We start from the raw sequence: 20,690 nt of genomic DNA on the forward strand, positions 1-20,690 counted from the left end.
GCTTAAGGAGCAGTTAATTTTGCAGTGCTCAGATTTTTTTTTTTTTTTTTTAGCTCAGATGAACTGTCTTTACTTTGTTTCCAGGAGCCACATTATAAGATGAGTACCAATTTCTAGTCTTAGCATTAATTCTCAAGCTGAAGCTAAGACTCATTTAGCTTGGCTTCGCATGAACACCATTTAATAAACAAGGGTAAAAAACAGTTTTGCCTATTATGGGTAGTTTTCCTAACAGCTTTGTATTAGGTGAATTTTTTAAAATCTTATCCATGTAGATACTGTTAAGGCTTAAAGTTAGAGGTTTGGCTACTTTGACAGACGTGCTCGTACAGGGAGCAGCTTGCTGCTCGAGTTACTGAACTAGGCCTCTCAGCCGTGCTTATGCTGTTGATGGCTTTGGGGGCATTTTTAATAGGAATAAGTAATATGGATTACGATGTGATACAGACCATCTAGGAAGTTTGTGCTTTAGTTTTGGCGAGCGAATTGTGGTAATTCTTATCAGTATGTTATTCTGGACTGATTTGTCAGCATCTGTGCATTGCAGCTTGTTAATTAAGCTTGCTACATAAAGAGAACTTGGCACTCAACTGTCTGGTCCAAAAAAAAAGGGAACTTCTGACTCCACAAATCAACATTTCAAGTGTCCAAAATGTTAATCTTGAGACTTTAAATTGCAGAGTCCAGGCACTAATGGCTGACATCATGGAGGCTCCATCTATCTTTAATTAGCAGTCTCTGGTTGAGTCTTTATGCTGAGAAAGTAACTGACTCCAAGCTTTAGCCTGGATACTGTATGTATGTCACAACAAAAAACCTCCCCAAAATGACAGTTCCTTTAGCTGACGTATCTCTTTTTCTTTTTATTATAATTAAGATAATTCATAAATCAGTTTTATTTGCAGTTGCCTAGTTCATAATTAAACTTGACTAGTTAACTGACCTGTACCTGTCATTACACTTTGATATTGTGAGGTAAAAATGGTAAAGGTGTTTACTGTCCTTACTGATTGCGAACAAACTTCCCTCTAATCGGAAGTGAGTGTGTATACTGCTGACAGCAGATGATGTGTTACCTTGGTCATACTGTGTTTATCCATGTAAGAAAGTCTGTCGCTTCATGTCACTGCTGCTTGCTGTGAAGCATAGAAGAAAAAAAAAAGCCCAGTTCATCAGGTTCATGTGCTGGCTCCAGTCCTTGTAATCACACTATAATTTCCATGTTGACTGAAAGTGTTTCATAAGGACAAATTATGCATCAACATGGCATTCAGTTAATGACAAGTCTCAAGTGGTGGCTGCAGAATGAGAAATCTAAAATGATAAATGTCACACACACACACACACACACACACACACACACACACACACACACACACACACAAAAAAAAGCTACTGCTTAGATTTTTGAGACCCCTAACAGATACTTTTTCAGTTTGGTCTTATCTTTTTTTTTTCTTACCACCTTTTCTCCACATGCAGGTATTTTGAACAGCGCTCCTCTGATGCTCCCTGCTCGTCACGCCCTGAATGCCGGTCTCATGGCAGCTAGTGTTGGTGGAATGATTCCCTACATGCTCGATCCAAGTTACACTACAGGAATCACCTGTCTCGGATCAGTCTCTGCTCTCTCTGCTGTCATGGTACGCTGTGTGTTTATGTATGAGGTCTTTTTTTTTTTTTTTTTCACTCTTAAAAATCACAGACTGAAAAGTGATTTCATACTGACAGACTGGATATGATGATAAAATTTTCACGAGAGGAGAAACGGCATAAAAAAAGTCAAGAAAAATGCTGCCAGGAAGGTGTAAATGAGAAAAGAGACAAAAGCAGGGATTTAGTTATAAATGTCAGGAGGCTCTTTGCGCAGGAAACAGGAGCTGCCCAGAAATTCAGAATGGAGAGTTGGCAGTGGCAAAGCAGGCATGACTTCGCGAAACTGCCAGGCTCCTGTTCCCCTGCCGTTGTTAAGTCCTGCTTAGCTTTTGAAATTCTGTGGAAATCAGAGACAAAGATGTTGAGTGCAGGTATTTCTACACAGCAGTATTAAATGCTCAGCATGTGAGAATAAACAATAACAAGTTTAACAACTCCACCTACTTTTAAATGAGCTTTTTTTTAAGTGAGAAACTTTAGATTTACATTTTGCAATGTTTGTACTCTATGAAATTGGAATTAGGATCTCCAGAGAAGCATTTTTGAGGTGTGATGATCAGAATAAAAAAAAAAAAATCATAATTTTTTTCTAGACATGCCTTTGGAGTTTCATATACTTGTGCAGAATTTACATTATCACTAAGTGAAGCCAGGCAGAGGCACCGAGCACACGTTAAAAAGCAAAGAAATGCTATATGCAGTGACGTGTTGGAGTTTTGGGATTTTCTGCCTGCTCTGCGTTTTTGCATGCTTTGCTGGGAAAATCAGCAGCTGGACTGAGTCCCACATAAAAACATCAGCACGTCCCCAGAGAAGTTAGCAGGATATCATTTCAGTTTGTTTTATATTTCTGTCCTCTAATCAGTTGTTAAAATACAGTATAATGCATCATCTACTGTACACGTGTGCATTTCTTCACACTTCTGGAGCTCGCTGATGCTTTCATAACTACAGTTGGCTCTCTTTAAACAAAAGCTGTTCAGATGATAGAGGGATGGAGGACAAGTAAAATTTATCTAAAACTGGGATGCTGTTTGCATCCTTTACAATTTAAATAGTTGTTTTTTTTTCTTAAATAGATTCAAATAGCACCTTTTAATTATTACAAAAAATATTGCTTTATAATGGTTTTAGATCACTCTTCTGTATTATACCCCAGCCAATAATGCAGTTTTGGGGCTGATACGGTTACCGGTACTTTATAGGGAGTAATAAGTTCCAGTATTGATATGTTGACCTTTGTACATACAGCAATTTTTTCGTGGAACCACCTTTCGCAGCAGTAACTGGAAGTAATCAGGTATTTTTGTAGGGTACAGTCACTTGGGAAAACAGTGGCTAGAGACCGCTACACGACCAAAATTATTGCCGCTGTGCACAGCCAATCAACTTGCGATGGGAATCAGGTCCGAGACCACTTGCAGACAGCTGCTGTCCTCAAAGCAACATTGGTGCATCAAGATGGCAAAAAACAGCAATAAGATAGAGTCAGTCGATTGAACAGGGTCAAGTTGGCAATAACACTGCAATATGTTTGCATTAATACAGCAATTAACTGTGATAAATCACAAATCTGTCACCCACTGCTGCAAATCTGCTGTTGTGTATATCAGAGGTGTGGTGCTGTACCGGAACATCAGGCATGAGCCTTTTAGCCACAGACTGGGCCAGATATAAACAGGGCAAATTTATCATTTATAAATGTTTAACCAAACACAGCTAGTTCATTTCATTAATGACCAGCATTCTAATAAGAGTAGCACAAATTTGTGGCTCAAAAATAAGGAATCAAGTAATGTGCCAATAAAATAATACAGTCTAAGTGCAGGTTTTACGCATGTGTTTCTATCTGAAAAGAGTGTGGCACTTCATATAAATTAGAGGAGGCTGAAAAAGACTCAATATGTTATGTCAGAAATTGGTGGGCTCTGTGTGGACCTGAGAACTGAGACTCAGGTAGATCACAGGATTTATCCAGAGTGACTTTATTAGAAGCTATTCCTCCATATAAACCTGAAATGTGTCACAGCTGACATGTGCGATGTGTTGAAGAACACAAAACATTATTTACTGTCAGATCCCAAGCTGTTTGTCTGTTAATGAAAATACTGTTACTGTGCCAGGTGCATAAGTGCATGGATCTCTCTGGGTTTTTCTGCAGTGTGTGAAACTGAATTGGAGCTACACACCAGAAAGCCTTGCTATGAGGGCGTTTCTGAAGAAATGCTACGTGTACGATTTGTCGGCTTTGCAAATGATACTGTGAGGTGTGATCTCGAACATGGTGTCACCTTTCTTGTACAGAGATTTACAGATCTGTGTAAAAAAAGTGTGTGATGCTCTGCAGGAAAGCAGGAAAAAAAGTCAAAGCAGACTGTTTTCTTAAGAATCTACTGTAGTGTAATATTTATTAGTTACTTTTTTTTTGGCCTTTTATGGCTTTATTTGATAGTTTGCAGTGGAGAGAGACAGGAAAGTAGGAGGAGAGAGACGGGGGAAGATATGCGGTAAATGGCGAGAGGTCGGGACTCGAACCTGCGCCGTCCGCATTGCCACGCAGCATATATGGTCGCATGCTCAAACTCTGAGCCACCCTGGCGCCGTTAGTTATTTCTTTAAACTGACAGCTTATTGTGCTGTTGCATTTTGACATATTTTATATTAAACATTGAAGTTAAACAGCAAAGATGGTCTAATAACTGAGCTCTAAACACTCAGAGTGAGGACTGAGTAAGGGGGCGACATGACAGTTACAGTTTTGGCACATGCACATACCGCAGTACTGTTTGGTGTGTGATTTTTAGTTCGTTGTTAGGCGGCTGCTGCTGATGTCATAATATATCAAGCATAATGAAAAGTTTTGTGGATAGAAATTAGATGCTTGTGTCAAGAAATTAAGATGACACAATGATCTTATAAGGTGTTACAGGTGTATGCACACTACAAATGATCATTTCAGTCTGTTGGTAGGTGGTTGTTGTGCAACATAATAAAGCTACTTTCAGCTGCTCCCTTACGAAGGGTCGCCACAGCGGGTAGGTCCACATATTTGATTTGGCAGTTGTTTTTTTTTTTTTTAAAACACCAGATGAAGAGATTTCTGTCTCCTCCTGGAGTCAAACCTGGGATCATTTGCTTGTGCGGTAAATGTGTAAACGACTACACTGTGAAGCTGCTGCATTGACACAATAATATCTGATATAGATAAGAAACTTTAGGTGCTTAAGATGTAGCTGAGTTCCAGTTTTGGTTACTGAACCCCTGGTCATATAACAAGCATTCGCTGGCATATTGAATACCTAAGGTGATCACAGCAGTGGGTTTAACCTCATGGTTCCTCCTGCTTTCTCCCAGGGTGTAACACTGACAGCAGCTATTGGAGGCGCCGACATGCCGGTGGTAATCACTGTACTCAACAGTTACTCAGGCTGGGCCCTGTGTGCCGAGGGCTTCCTTCTCAACAACAACCTGCTGACCATCGTCGGCGCTCTCATCGGGTCATCTGGAGCCATTTTGTCATATATTATGTGTGTGGTGAGTAGAACACAGACTCAGCATCACTGTTTGAATCCTAGCATTTCCTGTGTCAGATTGTTTAATGTGGTTGTTCCTTATCTGTCCAGCAGGAGGGACTCTAACTTTTCCATTATAGCAAGATTGTGGAGTTCCTTTTCTAAATATTCTGGCCACAAATGTGTGACATTCATAGCCATGCTTTCTTTTAGACAAGTTGTGAAGTAAATATCAAATAAAGTATTTTATTTTTTATTTCCCCCTCAGGCCATGAATCGTTCACTGACTAATGTGATCTTGGGAGGCTACGGCACATCTTCCACCGGTACAGGAAAGCCCATGGAGATCACAGGGACACACACAGAAGTCAATGTGGATCAGACTGTCGAGATGATTAAAGAGGCCCAGAACATAATCATCACTCCAGGTAAGATATACATACACAACCCTACACTCACACACTGAGGATTTTACATGAGTGGAAAAAATGGTACTTTGACTTTGCCAGTCTCTCTTTTTTTTGGTATTATTAGCACAGTGTGTGTTCTGTTTATTTAACCTTTTCTTAGCCCATGTTACATCATTTTGCTAGGCTAATTGACAAGTCCTGGTGGAGCGTATACACACACACACACATGCACACTGTTAGGTTTCTGTGTGGTCGTCAGTCCTCGTAAATAGAGATTCTACAGTGCAGCTTATGTATGCAAGGTCAAGGGGGGAAATTAGATGGAATGAGTGTATGCTGGGTTTTTGTTGACAACTCAAATACTACACTCTAAATTGGCTTCTAGTTCCTTTTTCAGGGTTAAAGAGTGGGTTCCAGTCTTTGTTCCAGCTATATGATTTTCTTTGTTTCACATGTTTTCAATATTTGTCTAGATATGTGTCTGAACCTCCCACTTGGACTATAGTGATTGTCCTTGGAGCTGCTGTTCTAAACTCATTATTGTGTGGCCCACTGACATTTCGGTCCCCTCGTCTAGACTGTTGTTAACCAGTCACAGTTCCAAAGGGTTGTTTCGCTCACGTGGGTACATGTAAACACAGACCAAAGGCATCTAATCTGCAAACTGGTGATTCCAGTCACAGCACTGAGTGCCTGTATACAAAAACTAAGTCTTCAGAGGAAACCGCTGCAATTTACAAGAATTGCAAAATTAAAGTAGTCACGTGGTCAAGTGAAAAAGAGGTGATCCACGGAGAGAGTGGCATCCAATTTAGGTCAACCCCCCCCTCTTTTCTGGGAATAATGGAAGATGAACAGGAACACATCTGACAGCTAACACCAAAAACAGCCCCAAAAAAGAGAACTGGAAGGAGTGGGAGAAAGTGGAAATGGAAAAATTATATTTTCTCAGCCTTTTCTCAAAATGATTCATAAACAAATCAACACCAGGACAGGATAAATAATAAAACACCAGACATTTCTTTAGTTGGCCTATTATTACTTATTTCCTGCTCCATATTTTTATTCTTGGACTGTTCGGAAGGTTTTGAATGATTTACGGTTTAGAGTAATCATTATTTATCTTGCACATGGAGCAGCCTCTCGGGTCATCCACTGTCTGAAACAAGCTATTTAAGCCAACTTTCATCTGATTGGCTGCCCCTCAGAAGCAGAAGGTTTAAACAACAGGTGGGTGGGGCTTCTGTTCTACTGGCCAGAGCTGCATGCCTGAAATGACCAAATGGAGGATATCCACTTTCTTTGACATCATACAGATCTAAGAGGAGAAAAAAACTGTCTGAAGGCATTTAGGGTAGCGTTTGGCTGGTAGGATTACATGTCAGCAAATTGAACATGTTGGACACGTTTAATATGAGCATCTAACAAGTAACAGACAAATCAAAGTTTAATAAGTCCACTTTAAAAGATTTTAGTGAAAATATAATGATTAAAATCCACCTATTATCTTCTGCTTACCTTGAGTCGAGTCACATTGAGACTGTTTAAGGGTATTCCAGAAGTCCTTCTCCCCAGCAAAACTGTCCAGTTCCTCCTGGGAAATCTCGAGGTGTAGTCAGGCCAGATATAATCTCTACAGTGAATTCTGGTTCTTCTTCGGGATCTGCTCAAAGTTTGGCACGCTTAGAAAACCTCCAAGGGGAGATCCCTCCAGATGCCTGAGCTCCTTACCCTATTGCTAAAGTTTATCCCAGCCACCCAATGGGGGAAAATAATTTCGTCTGCTTGTATTCTGGTCATTGCCAAGATCTCATAACCATAGGTGAGGGTTGGGATGTAGCTCGATTGTTAAATGAAAGCTTTGCCTTTCAGCTCAGCGCTCTCTTCACCATGACACAACTCTCACATTACTGCTGAAACTGCACCAATCTGCTGGTCCAGCTCGCACTCCACCTTCCCATCACTCATGAGTAAGATCCCAAATGAAACTAGAACTGAAATCCATTTAAACAAATTATAATGCAACCTGCTGAATAATTGGCCATTTTAAGCAACATCAATCAGTTATCCGGACTTTGTTGCAAAGACGAATGCCAGCAAGCTTCTAAACGCGAACATAAAAGTCCAAACTGCACTTAGTGTTAAGCATTCGAACATTCTTAATGTGAGATTTGTTTACAACACTCTAGTTTTAAAGCCTGTTCCCGGCACATGTGCCATTTGTCACCTGTAATAACAGGTAAATTAAATTTAACTTCCACAGTCGGTGAGATTGTTTCCATCGGACGCTCTGAAATCCTAAAGTTGGAATGTCACATTGTAGAATTTTCTCTCATTATGAATAAATTTGTTTCAATTGTGGCTTTCTGAATTTTCAGCTGAAATTGGAATGTATACAGCAGTTCACATGTTACTGTACAGAAAGCAGTGCAGTAACACGCAGAGGACACTATGAAATTTATTTTCAAAAACCTGACATCAGCCAGAGTATACAGGTCATACATTGTTATGGACGTGACCACATAACTCACATCAGCCAAATGCATAATTTGTTGTGTTCTGGGAGGCAGCAGTAGTGTGGTATCGTTTCCCTGCACCAGCTTTCAGTCAGTCCCCTTGTTTCCATTTTGCCTATTCTCACTAAATTGGAGCCGTCACAGTCAGTTTGCTTGACATCTGTGGAAACGGTTAAGACCCTGCCCGATAAACATGGTGTGTACTTGGCATTCATCTGGGCTGAGTCTGCGTGGCCTGGGTCCACTTGTTCTTATACAGGAACTCCACAGATAATTTTGGAAGCACAAGGGGTTACAAAAATTGTGATTGAGAAAGGTAGAAAAGTGAACAATGCAAAATTATTGAACTGGGTGGCAGTTGGTCAATTAAATAAGTTTCTCGAGTGTTTTTTTTTTTTTTCCCAGTGGAATTTGAAACTGTCATTTTGATTGGTGTGCTGTAACATGACAGTTTCAGACTGGCTGTTGTGACAAGGTTAGTAAACACCACTGGACCATTTGACATGTGTTTGTGTGTGAGCAACAGCGTGATAAAAATCACGAACCATACACCAGCGTTATTAAACATGAAATAAATCCAAGGCTGGGAGAAAGAAGCGCACACTGTGTTTAGAATTCGCTGCTACATTGACACCAAATGTCAACATGAGTGACACAAAAAGCAGGATATCGCAAGGAAATAAAGTGGGTTGAAAAATATTTGTTGTTTTCTCTTTGGTCTGAATATTTATATTATTGATGAGTCATTAAAACTGCATAATTAGACTGCAGAAATCAGATCGCAAGATTAGAAGATTGTTTCAGTCATAGAGGCTGAGTGAGATGAAAGAGAGATTTTACAAATAAACACTCAGTTGCTGTGTTTGCTCCCTCACGCGTTCTACGCTCCATTCTTAGATGTGCTGTCTGTGAGGTATACAGCTCTGAGCACAAATGTGTTTTAACCAGTCATAGCTAAATTGTGGCAAAAGTGTTTCATTTTTCTGTGTCGGGTGTGTCTCGTTCTTACCTGTTACTGCCTTGAAATCCGTTTCAGGTTATGGACTTTGTGCTGCAAAGGCCCAGTACCCCATTGCAGATTTGGTGAAGATGCTTCAAGAGGCTGGCAAGAAAGTGAGGTAAGGCAAGAATAAAGTTAGCTTGCTTTAAATCGATATAATTCACTAAAGTACTACAAAGTGAGTCTATATGTTCAGCAAAGTGCTACAAAAAATACCATCAGATATGTTTATGAACAGGATTTTATACAAATGATTAGATGGTTATAGATGGGTAGATCATATGCAGTACTGAATAATAAATGTATGGGATGTAAATTTGGCTAATCTCACATTCAGGGTCATCGTTTTGTGTATCTATGCACCATTTTCAGCATGGCTGCTACTTTTCGATCTTTAAGTCCCATTATGTCTCCATGCTCTTGTGCCTCAACGACGGGCACTGAATGGCCTCCAGTGCGGTCATCCTTCTACATGATTTTCATTTTTGGAAGTGCATGAAGTTGCAAGGAGGCAAATCTGATGAGGGAAAATTATATTTGTGGTGAAAAAAATCTCAGTGCACTCTGTTCCAACACATGATGGCACACACTGCGGTGCAGACAGTTCCTTCAGACACCCCAGAACTCCTCCTGGTCTAACTCCTCATCTGACACACTGTCTATGGTATTGGAAACTATGGAGTCTAGACCCAGTAACGATTCTAAACTTGAAATTCGGGTCAGGTTTGAAACTGAAATCAATGTTCGCTGTGCAAAAGTTTGAGGTCCGTGGTGATATCCCAGAAAGCAGAGTGTAAGTGGTCAGAGTGGGACTTCCGGTGAGCGATCTAAAAATGGTAACTACACTGAAAGCTGACTTGTTTTACCCAAGAAGATGACCTTAAGAGATCTTTCGATGTACTATAGTACATGATGTAAGTTGTACCATGAAGGACATAGTTTTTGGTTGGAACAGCAAGACGTAGTGGGTATGTGTGTGTGGTAAAAAAGGAAATGCGAAAGAGAGGATGCGAAGGACAAGGTACAGTGGAAGCATGTGTAATTGTCCTGCCTCTGTCGTTTGATCCTGGCTCTTGCAGCTGCTATTGCTTAGAGCATTTGTACTTGATTAGAGGAAAGTGGGTGGTCAGAGAAAAACAGAAAAAAACCTCCTTCACTCTGATCTTGCTCTCATTTTTTTCTCTGTTCTGTATTATTAAAACTCTTGTCACTTACTCTCTGTACCTGCTTTTGTCACCTCTTCCACTTGTCTTATACACCCACCCTCCCCCTTCTACAGGGTACTAACAGTATAACACTTGGAAACAACTTCTGCTCTTACCGACCACAACTACTGTGTTCCCCACTGTCGTCCTATGCGTGTAGACTGTATGGAAATACACAAAGGGCAGAAACTGACTTGCTAATTTATCCCAGAATCAGCAGGCCATCTGCTGTCTGTATCTGCTGAAGCTCGTCAGACAAAAAAAAAAAAAGGAAGAAATCTCCAAATAGTGGTCGAAGTGATTGGAAGGGTTCAGAAAAAGAGAACCAGCCACTAGTATTCAGTGGCTGGTGCTAATTTCCTACCGTGATTACATTACATGGCTAATTGAGTTTGAGAGCTGTGTATACCCAGTCTCACACACACACACACACACACACACACACACACACACACACACACACACACACACACACACACACACACGCGCGCGTGCACACTCAACAAATACTGTAATACTGGTGGAGGAGTGCAGTGGGTGTGTTTGTGTGTAACCAAACTATAATCACACTCATCTCTCAACTCCATTTGTCCAAATACTTCATCTTAATGTCTCCTCCTCCACCTGACTCCATTTATTTTGATCCCTCTTTAGGCACCTTTAAGATTGCTTCTTTCCCACGTTCATGTCTTTCTCTCTAATTTAAGGCAGCTAATGGGGATCAAGAGCCAAATTTGTACATGTAGGACTGAGCTGGATTATTCATTGTGTTTTTTAACCCTCAGGTTTGGTATTCACCCGGTTGCTGGTCGTATGCCTGGTCAGCTGAATGTGCTGCTGGCTGAAGCTGGTGTCCCATATGACATTGTCCTGGAAATGGATGAGATCAATGAGGATTTCCCTGGTGAGAGCCAGTCATCTCTGTAATACAGTCTATACATTGTCATTATTTCATCTGTAAATGCTGCGGCCTTTTAGAGTTCACTACTAGGGTCATTTATATTTGGGAATATAAACTGATCCAGACTAACAGTTTCTCCTGTTTCCAGACCTTATAATTCCTGTCTGTCTTATTATTGACTGGAATGCAAGTCAAATACTGAATAAGTTGAGATGAAATTATAGAGATATACTTGTTAATATTAGCATGTTTGTATATCCAATCAGAAACCGACCTGGTCCTGGTGATCGGCGCCAATGACACAGTTAACTCAGCGGCCCAAGAAGACCCCAACTCCATCATTGCTGGTATGCCCGTGCTGGAAGTCTGGAAGGCAAAGCAGGTGAGACATCTGGTGCATGCATGAGTGATAATAAGATTTATCCTGAAGCACAAAAACATGGAATGAATGGAAGAGTTTACAACGATTTGGCTGTCCACACCTGCAGACCTGCTTCATTTGAAGATGCACACAAACATAATGAAATGCCGACGCACTCACATATACATACATATAAACCCAGTCTCACACATGCTGTTACAGTTCCAGGTGCAGTCCCATCCTGATCTCATTACTGAGACTGTGTCTGTGTGGAATATCAACATTTGGAGCATCCCACTGGCACTGTTCAGAGATCTGTGATTTATACAGTGCTCCCACTAGTTTCCACACAGGAACTAAAAGAGGACATTTTACCTAACCACACACACACACACACACACACACACACACACACACACACACATGAGAGACTTTAAATCATCATTTTCAAGTATTCAATTATGCATTCATCATACACTGCTTTTATGATTTCAATAATCTTTGGCTATGACTCGGAGAACAAACAGTGTTCTTGAGTAGAAGGAGGGTCAAGCTCGTTCTTCTTTCAATGAGGTTGTCCACCACAGTTTCATCTTCTGAGGTCAGACTGTACCGGCAGTTCTGTACCGATGTACTATTTAGTACCCTAATAGTATTTGAAAATGCAGTATGTGGGGAGTGTATCCTTCCCAGGAGAATAATAGAGTATACAAGCAAAGGACTCTACGGTGCAAAAAATATCCCACCACCAGTGCCAGTAACACTTAAATGTTTCATTTTGTTATGTGTAATGTACCTTTAATCATCACTTGGTGTAATGATTAAAGGTAATTAGGTGGTGCTAATGTGTCCCTCAGGAAGTGGCATTAATGCATTTAAAATTCCACTGAGCTTCCTTTGTTTTTTTTGTTTTTTGTAAATAAATCAGAATATTTAAAAAAAAAAAAATCTTATTGGGGAAAATTAGAGTAAACTCCAGTTTTGGATATACAGAAACTTCCTCTTTCTAAATCAGTTCATTTGGATTTGGTACACGATGTCATACCTGAGGAATATCATGCTGAAGTTGAATAAAAATACTTTTTTTTCCCCCCATATTCAAGCTTTATATCTTTATATATCTGTGAAGCCAGTCACCTGATTTGGACTGTTTTAAAGAATATTATGGGCCTTGTATATGAGAAGCCATGAATAAAGTATTTGTCCCCTTCCTGCAAAATTATGGTTTCTACAGGCCTCCAGATCTGCTGTCAGAGATTGGGTGTTCACATATTTCAGAGATTCAAGCATCCATCATTCTGTGTTAACTTGAGCTACACTCGTAGCTCAAGTTAACACAGAATTAACTCATAGCGCCACAGTGCCAGAGATTTACCCCAAAAGCACTTGATGTTTCTTTATAATGGAAATGGAATGGCCCACCTTTCCTTCTTGCCACATTTGACTCACTGTGATGTTATCTTCTTCCAAGAGACTAAAGCATTAACCGTTTTGATACAGTGGAGCAGATCCATGCATATAGCAGAGTGCACATGTATGTGCTAGATGCAGTGCAGCAGTGCCCGAAGTGACTGTCTAGAAAGAGAGCTCAGCCAGTATTGTTTCTGATATTTTTATGGGTGGAGTTGCTGAACTTTGAGATCAAATCTTGCACATTCAGGATATTTTCCATTAATGGGGTATGAATGATATAGATGAGGGGCAAATTTCTGGTTTTACATTTTTCGCAGGTGGCTTTCTTCTGCCTTGTCATCGCTTTCTTGTCCAATTAGAAGCTTACCAGTCTGTGTGACTTCATCTCCTCCCATAGGTGATTGTGATGAAACGTTCCCTGGGTGTGGGATACGCAGCTGTTGACAACCCCATCTTCTACAAACCCAACACTGCGATGTTGTTAGGCGACGCTAAGAAGACTTGCGATGCCCTACAAGGCAAGGTCCGCGAGTCCCAGTAACGTACCCCTGCCTCAACCAGACACGCCACTGAGAGCACACATGGAGAGAGAAAGGAAGAAAACAACGAGGCGAAGTTTTTCCAAAAGTATTCCAGCATTCAGTTCATCTTTGTCCAGTTGCAACAAAGCCAAATGAACAAAGATGATTAATAAGTTAAAAGCTTTTTGGCAAACCCTTTCTGTGATCTATAAATAAAAGCAAATTGGCTTTTGCAGTCATAGCTGGATAATGCAGATATAGTAGATTTATCATTTCCTAATGAGGTAAAGCCCAATTTTTTCATTTCTAGATTTAAAAGCAAGGGTTTGTCATTCTTCTGCATGTCTTCTGTTTAATAAGGGGAACAGCTGACAGAGTCATCTTCATTATAGAGACGTATATTAATGTAAAGCAACCACAAATGTAGATAAGGTGTTAGAGATGATACAGTTCAATGTTAAGGTGTTTTAGGAAATAGCCAATAGCTAAAAGAAAATATTAGACTTGAATTGGAATAAAAAAAAATATATATATATGATGGTGAATCACCAGAGGAGATATGAGAGACTTGAGCACGAACGTTTTACCACCCTGTAAAGTTTCCATCCTCTTTTTTTTTTCCACTTTGGTTTTGTTCTAGTCATGTGTTCCCTTTGATAGGTCTACTCTCGTCTATCTTTTTTCTCCCCCTCCACAAGTAAAAAGAAAAAAGGCAGAACAGTGCAACATTTTATTTGTAAAGTTCTTTCCGTTCCAGTTTTATACTGTATTGGGAGAGTTTTGTATTTGGTCTGATAATTATTTTAGTCTCAGTGCGGTGCTATTTGCTTTTTCTCTTTTCACTTGAGCGTATCTTGTGATCTTCCACCGATGCCTCATGTTCGCCGATCACACTTTGGTCCAAATAACAGTTTAAAAAAACATCCATTCAGACCTCTTCTATCAGACGAGCGATGCAATAAACCAAAAGGATGTGACCTTTATGTGAGACCACAGCTGTGCTGAACGGGGAGCCTGTCTCACTCTTACAAACACACACTCATGTAAGGTCTGATAGCTGAATGGATTTTATGATGTGTTTGAACCAGATGTGTTCCTTCTTTCTGTGTAGCTCCAATATTACAGTACGCAGGATGCTAGTGTGTTGGCCTTAATGGTAAAGAAGGTTGTTTTTAAGTGAATGTGGCTCATCCACTCCAGTGTGTGTCCTCATTATTGCTCTACAGTGAAATGAAGGATTGCTGTTGCTAAAGTAGGGCCAGATGTCAAATGGCCTGTGGTGTCGAGTCTGAACAACAGTGCAGTTATTTAATTGAAACTGCCGCCACAATCCAGCAGATATGACTTGTCTGTTGTCATGAAGTACTTCTAAAATGATACCGTATTTCCTCCATTCTTTTATTAAAGTCCAACATTTGCCATTTAATAAAACCTTGTGCCAAACGGCCCCTTGAATTTGGAAGTATTTGGCTTTTGAAAAACCACTTGAGTAGATCACAAACAAAAAGCTGGCAACTCCCACTTTCTACCTGTTCCTACACAACTGAGTCAACCAGACCCTCATATTTAAATTTGGTCCATTTGATTTAATGCTGCCGTTGCACTGCTGCAGTTCTGACACAGCAGATGAATTGGCAAGAGCGTATGATGATGCTTAGTTTGAACAATAATCATGAGGTAACATGAGCAGTTTTCATCACTTTGTAGTCTATAAGTACTGTATGAATTAGTTGTTCTAGTTTTGTCCTGGGACCTGATATGTTGACAACTGTCCTACCTCTCCATGAAATGGCCAATATCTTTCCACAGGACCTTGATCTGACCAGCCACCTTTTAGGTAATCTAGCACATGAGAACAGTCATTTTCCACCCAAAAGCAGGACCAATAGTCTTCTGTTTTGTGTTCACGTTGCATTTTTAACCACCTGACCTCAGTCTGCTGCCAGCAAGTTTACTTTGTTTTGCAAGTTTAGAGCCACGTATGTTGCTCATGATCATGTTCTCACATCTTACACAAGCAAAAGCTTTCTTTGTTTAACATCGACCAAATTCAAAGTGATGGAAAATCTTGATAATTCTGCTAGTATGCCCCCTTATACCTGTTGTTTCTTCTTCTTTTTCTTCTTCTTTTGTAAAGAGGCAGAGCAACAATGAGGTTTTATAGTTGTACAATGTTTCAGTGCACCATGTTAGGGAGATGAACTAATGAAATGTACTGTGAACTTGTTTTTTCCCCTTCTTTTGTTTGTCATGGAACATTTTCATCCCCTTAATAAATCTGTATTTACACAAAAGTTTCCTGAAAGTGTAATTTCTTCCCTGACGTACTCTTAAAGGTGAAAGGTGCAGCTGCATTTCCTCAAAGTAAACATGTTGATCTGTGAGGATTTCCCTGAGGTCTGCCACAGCTGTGAGGTTTAAAGTACCAGCCCAATCTTCTATGGCAGAGTCGAAAACTAAAATATTTGCAGCAATTATCTAAATGAAGGATCACAAGCTTGGGGAAGGAGTTTCAGTCACACTTCCACACATACTTCATCGCTCCAGTGCAGCTTTGCAGAGGGTAAACAACATGCTCTACCAACAATGACCACAATGGCAGATACTCGTATTAAACATGGAGAAAGTTTCAAGTAATGTCACTGTATATATATATGTAATCCATGTGATCTGAGTTTAGAGTTCAGGGATCTTTAAATGCATGGATTTTGACAGATATTTCTATTTCTGGAACTTAATGATGTCAAATAGGGGATATTCCAAATCCATCCGTATTCATCCAATTCAGTTTTTGAGGGACAAGCCAGCCAGAAGGAAGCTACCAGAAAGGGAGCATGGTCTTATAGTTGAAATGGCTGGCTTTACACAGAGTGAAATCAAGGCCCAGCATAAAATAATTGCTTGTGATACTAATCTGTGAATCATGCAAAGCTACACCAGTAATCCAAGGATAAAATTCTAAAATAGACTGCCTTTTTGTTTTTGTGGCTGATTGATGGTTACAGATTCACACAGTAATGCTGTGTATCACCATCCATCATTGTATTCCTCTGTGACAAAGTAGGATGTTCATCACTCACCACTTGAGGGGAGCAACACTGTCTTCATTTATAAATATGGGTTACAGTACACAGCCACAGAAATGCATCACCTTTTGATAACCCATCTTGGGATCACGGTCCTGTTGTGTGACCCCCGTTTTAGCCAAACTTTAGCTGTCAGATAGGTGGCCTCACATTTGACTCTAGGATACTTGGGTATACAGAGGATTCATGAACAGTGACTGCAAGGTGCCCAGGTCCTGTGGTGGTAAAAGAAACCCAAATCATTACCCCTCATTGATACGCTGTGTGAGTTTTCACCAAACATGTCCACTTTGGTCGCATCTGTTCAGATTTAGTTGGACATTGTACTAGAAGTCTTATCCAGCTGGGACGTCTCCTCCTGGGAAGAGATCGTTGCTGATGTCTTTCCTCCTTAGCTTTGTGTTAACAGGCACCTGAATAACCAGCAAACTGCACAAATTTCTGCTTTTTATAGAGGTGCTCACACTTGCTGATGATCAGTTAATGAAGTGCATTTAATTAGCAGCACCTTGCTGCTACTTACCCTCTTAATTTCTTGTGGATGCAGTAAAAGGGTGTAATTTTTCACATGGCTGTATAATATATAAATATTGCTGACCACCATGGAGCTGAAAATTGAGCATAAGGCTGTAGTCACCATAGATTTGTTTTAAAAAAAAGGAAAGAAAGGAAATTGTAAAGACAAATACATGTTTAAGGGAGCACACTGATACTGCTTTAGGTGATAAGATGATAGGGTTCAAGATAAGATATGATACATTTCATGATGATACTAAAAAATGTTTAAAGATATTCATGCAAATGAGGCGCTGAAACACAGCTGGGAAGTGAACTCCTGCAACCAACATCATTCAGCTTTTCGTTTTATTTGAAACATTAAATTAACCACAAATAGTTGTGGCTCTCTGAGGAACAGTGGGGAGAAGATTAGCACACTGGGCAGGAAAGCAGCCTCTATAACTTCAAGGTGTCCCTCAGTTACAGAATGGGATTGCATGAGTCTGTGATGAGGGTTCTCACAATGACTGAAATGTAAATATCAGCCTGTGTGATATTTTCACCTACAAGAGGCACTTGATTGCTATTCATCAGCAAAGAGTAAACTGGAGGTACTTAGAAGGGGAGTGGTGCCCACAGAGATAGAGTTGATTAGACTGTAGATAGATTTATTGACATGGGGATTGCATGTGTGTGCGATGAGGGTGGTTTCATCCTGTAACAAGTAGCACTCAGACAGGCTGTTATCTGCTCTCAGGCTTGAGGAGATCTAAGGAGAGCTGTCACTCCTGCAGCACAGGCGAGATGCTGTGATAATGATAAAAGAACATGTTGACAAATGACCGTCAGGAGATTCCTGCATAATGCATGCTTACATGTTTGCTTGTTTTCTTCTTGAATGCAAATAGAAGGTATTTATCATCTGCCTGTAACACGCATCTGGAGGACTTCAGCTACTGATAAAGGTCAAGTGTTTATTTTTACTGAGTGTGTGTGTGTGTGTGTTTGAGAGGGACACATGAAGTGAAGATGTATGAACCGATAACTGCAGAGGTGACAGTCTCATCAGCTGAAGTAGGGACATGCTGCCAGTATTTACCTGGAGCGCTGAAGGACAGCCACCATGTTCCAGACACAATAAGCCTCCATCCTTCTTCCCAGCAGGGATAGCCTGCCCTCTTTGGAAAATAATACACACATTCAATTTGTTTTCCTTGGACTTGCATGCAATTTGATATGAAAGGTATTTAATTATTTATGACAGGAGTGTGTTTTGACGAGTGAATAGATTTTAATCTGTGAGTGTGTGGATTTCAAATTTTTTTAAGGCGTGGGTCATGCAAGCACAAGTGTGAACAGAGAAGTGGCAGAATATTCTGATTGCTTTAGTAGAAATATCTCAATATAATTCTCTTGCATTTAAAATCTGATGTGACAGAAGAGATGAAAAAAAAATCAAATAAAAACAAAGGTATATTTTAGGAATGACACTGCCAACAGCAGACTACTGTTTCCTTTTTTTTTTTTTTTAATTAACCTACCACCTGCTGATAAAGGAATGTTCAAATTAACCAGCCATTCAATATTATTTAATTATTTTGTGTCTGAAATCTGCTAATCGCTCTTATATTTTACCAGTATTTGGCTTGTGGCTCGTGCTAAATTTCTACCTCCATAAAATCCACCTTTGGTAGTAGCCACTACAGTGCAACATTTTGGGTTCCCTTGATTCATTATTTACATATATAAATAGTCACATAGCTTCCAATATTCTGGCATCATGGTCAAAGTGAAATTGTTACATCACGTGATTAGTCTAACTGATCTTACTGCGCAATGGGGGGAAAAAAAAGGTGGAAAGGAACGATTAGAGATCTGTTATTGTTAAGCTCTTGTTAAGAAAGGAAGCTTGTGCTACACACACGCACTGGAGTCATCATCTGTGTGTCTGTGTATTTATTCTACTCGGTGCAATAGAGAGATATTCCCTTGAGAAAATGAGGCAATCTTGTTGAAAGGCATGTAGAATTAACTGTGTGACTGAAGAGTTATGTAGATGGGCCCTCCACCTTAAAGTTAAACTGTGTCAAGAAACCTTTCCAACACATGTGTCTGACACGTCTTCTAATGTGGTAATCTACTGATGTGCAAACACGGACAAAGGATACACACCCTAAACTAAACTGACCACAGACGGTGTTAGAAAACATTTTTAACTGGAATCCTCAAAGACAGCAATGTGTTCTAACTGGCTCATTAATACACATTAGAGCTTTAACACCAAGATAGTAGAGTTAAAGCTTTTATTAACTCTTCAAGTAGTAGTTTCAACCAGTTAAAGATAAATGAGGTCCAACAGCACCTTAATAGATACACCGGATAAAGATGCAGTCTAAAAATAAAGCCATGGAAATAAAAATGGAAAAATCAACATTAAATTAAAACTACTAATACATACAGTATTGATTGGCTTGTTTGTGCTGCTGAGAAAGATAAAGGAAAAAGGGCCATAGTTGTGGTTTATATGCTAAAAATGGGTCTTTTTAGCCTGTGGCTAAGTAGTTGCTAGGCATGTATAATTTCAAGTTTTGTGGCTTTAAATGAGATGTTATTGCCATGAAATTAAAACAGTAGGATGCTATCATAAGGTGTTGTAGGTGCATGTATGCTGCAAACGGGACATTTTAGCCTGTTGCTAGGTGGTTGTTAGGCACCATCCTGGCCCCATAATATCTGATATAGATAAGAACCTTCAGGGGCCTAAAGACATACCTGTGTGCCGCGTTTGGCTGGTCAGCTCCTGATGGTCTAGGAACAGTTGGCAGCCAAAGAACATAGATTTTGTGTATTGTAGTAAGATTTGTAAACAGATTACAAACTGGTTACAATTTTATCACAGTAAAGTAAATGGTTGCTAATAAAAAAAACAAAACAGATATATTATATGGGAACAGTTATCTACTATCTTGCACTCCCTACACTCTCAGTGGGCCTTTCTTACAAAGGTGTCCCAGTAGAGCTAAATAAAGGTTGCATAAAAAGAAGGCACGCTACACTAACCTGTCACAGCAGCACCACTCTTCTTCTATTTACAGATAGAAATGATAGTGTGTCATCAGTCGTTGGTAAGACATACTCAAGGAATCTCTTTCATCCTTGATTTTGGGCATGTTCCCTCTCCTAATGTCTAATCTGATCGTCCTAACAGCTTGTTTGGAGAAACTGCGTTACTGAGCAATGTTTTAAAAGCCCCCAGACCCAGGCCTCTTGGATACATCGTTGCATGAACTTACACAAACATACACTGTCTGCCCCAAACTGTCCTAAAGTCGTTTTGACTGTGGCAGTCAGAGATGGATCTAGACACACAAATCTGGCCAGTGACCAAAACAACTGGCCTCTTTACTCTTCAGTTTGATTGCTGTTCAGGGCTGGTTAACATAAACACTGGGGGAGTGTGTCCTTTTAAGCTGCTTTTATTGTCCAGCTGCTTCTCAACTTCTGGATGTAAATTGTTGAGAGGTTGGGATGGAGGGATGAGAGAAGAGGAAAATAATGTGGGAGTGAAAAGAAGTTAGGGCTGGTTACTGTAGTGGCAAGAAGAGGGGGGA

The 20,690-nt window shown here is 40.0% G+C and overlaps 1 protein-coding gene across 2 annotated transcripts in view; it reads left to right on the forward strand.

Moving 5' to 3' along the window:
- The window catches only part of nnt (nicotinamide nucleotide transhydrogenase), a 35,113-nt gene extending 19,324 nt beyond the window's left edge, over nucleotides 1-15,789 (forward strand). Inside the window, exons 16-22 of one of the 2 annotated variants that reach the window (XM_030742259.1) lie at nucleotides 1,483-1,643; nucleotides 5,011-5,190; nucleotides 5,437-5,596; nucleotides 9,131-9,212; nucleotides 11,085-11,203; nucleotides 11,467-11,582; nucleotides 13,372-13,515. In XM_030742259.1, the coding sequence (XP_030598119.1) occupies nucleotides 1,483-1,643; nucleotides 5,011-5,190; nucleotides 5,437-5,596; nucleotides 9,131-9,212; nucleotides 11,085-11,203; nucleotides 11,467-11,582; nucleotides 13,372-13,515 (962 nt within the window). Of the gene's footprint in view, nucleotides 1-1,482; nucleotides 1,644-5,010; nucleotides 5,191-5,436; nucleotides 5,597-9,130; nucleotides 9,213-11,084; nucleotides 11,204-11,466; nucleotides 11,583-13,371 lie in introns of both variants that reach the window. The other variant, XM_030742260.1, reaches the window with a different exon arrangement.
- Nucleotides 15,790-20,690: the final 4,901 nt, after the last annotated feature.

This window comes from Archocentrus centrarchus, chromosome 12 (assembly GCF_007364275.1).
Source record: "Archocentrus centrarchus isolate MPI-CPG fArcCen1 chromosome 12, fArcCen1, whole genome shotgun sequence".
Lineage (NCBI taxonomy): Eukaryota > Metazoa > Chordata > Actinopteri > Cichliformes > Cichlidae > Archocentrus > Archocentrus centrarchus.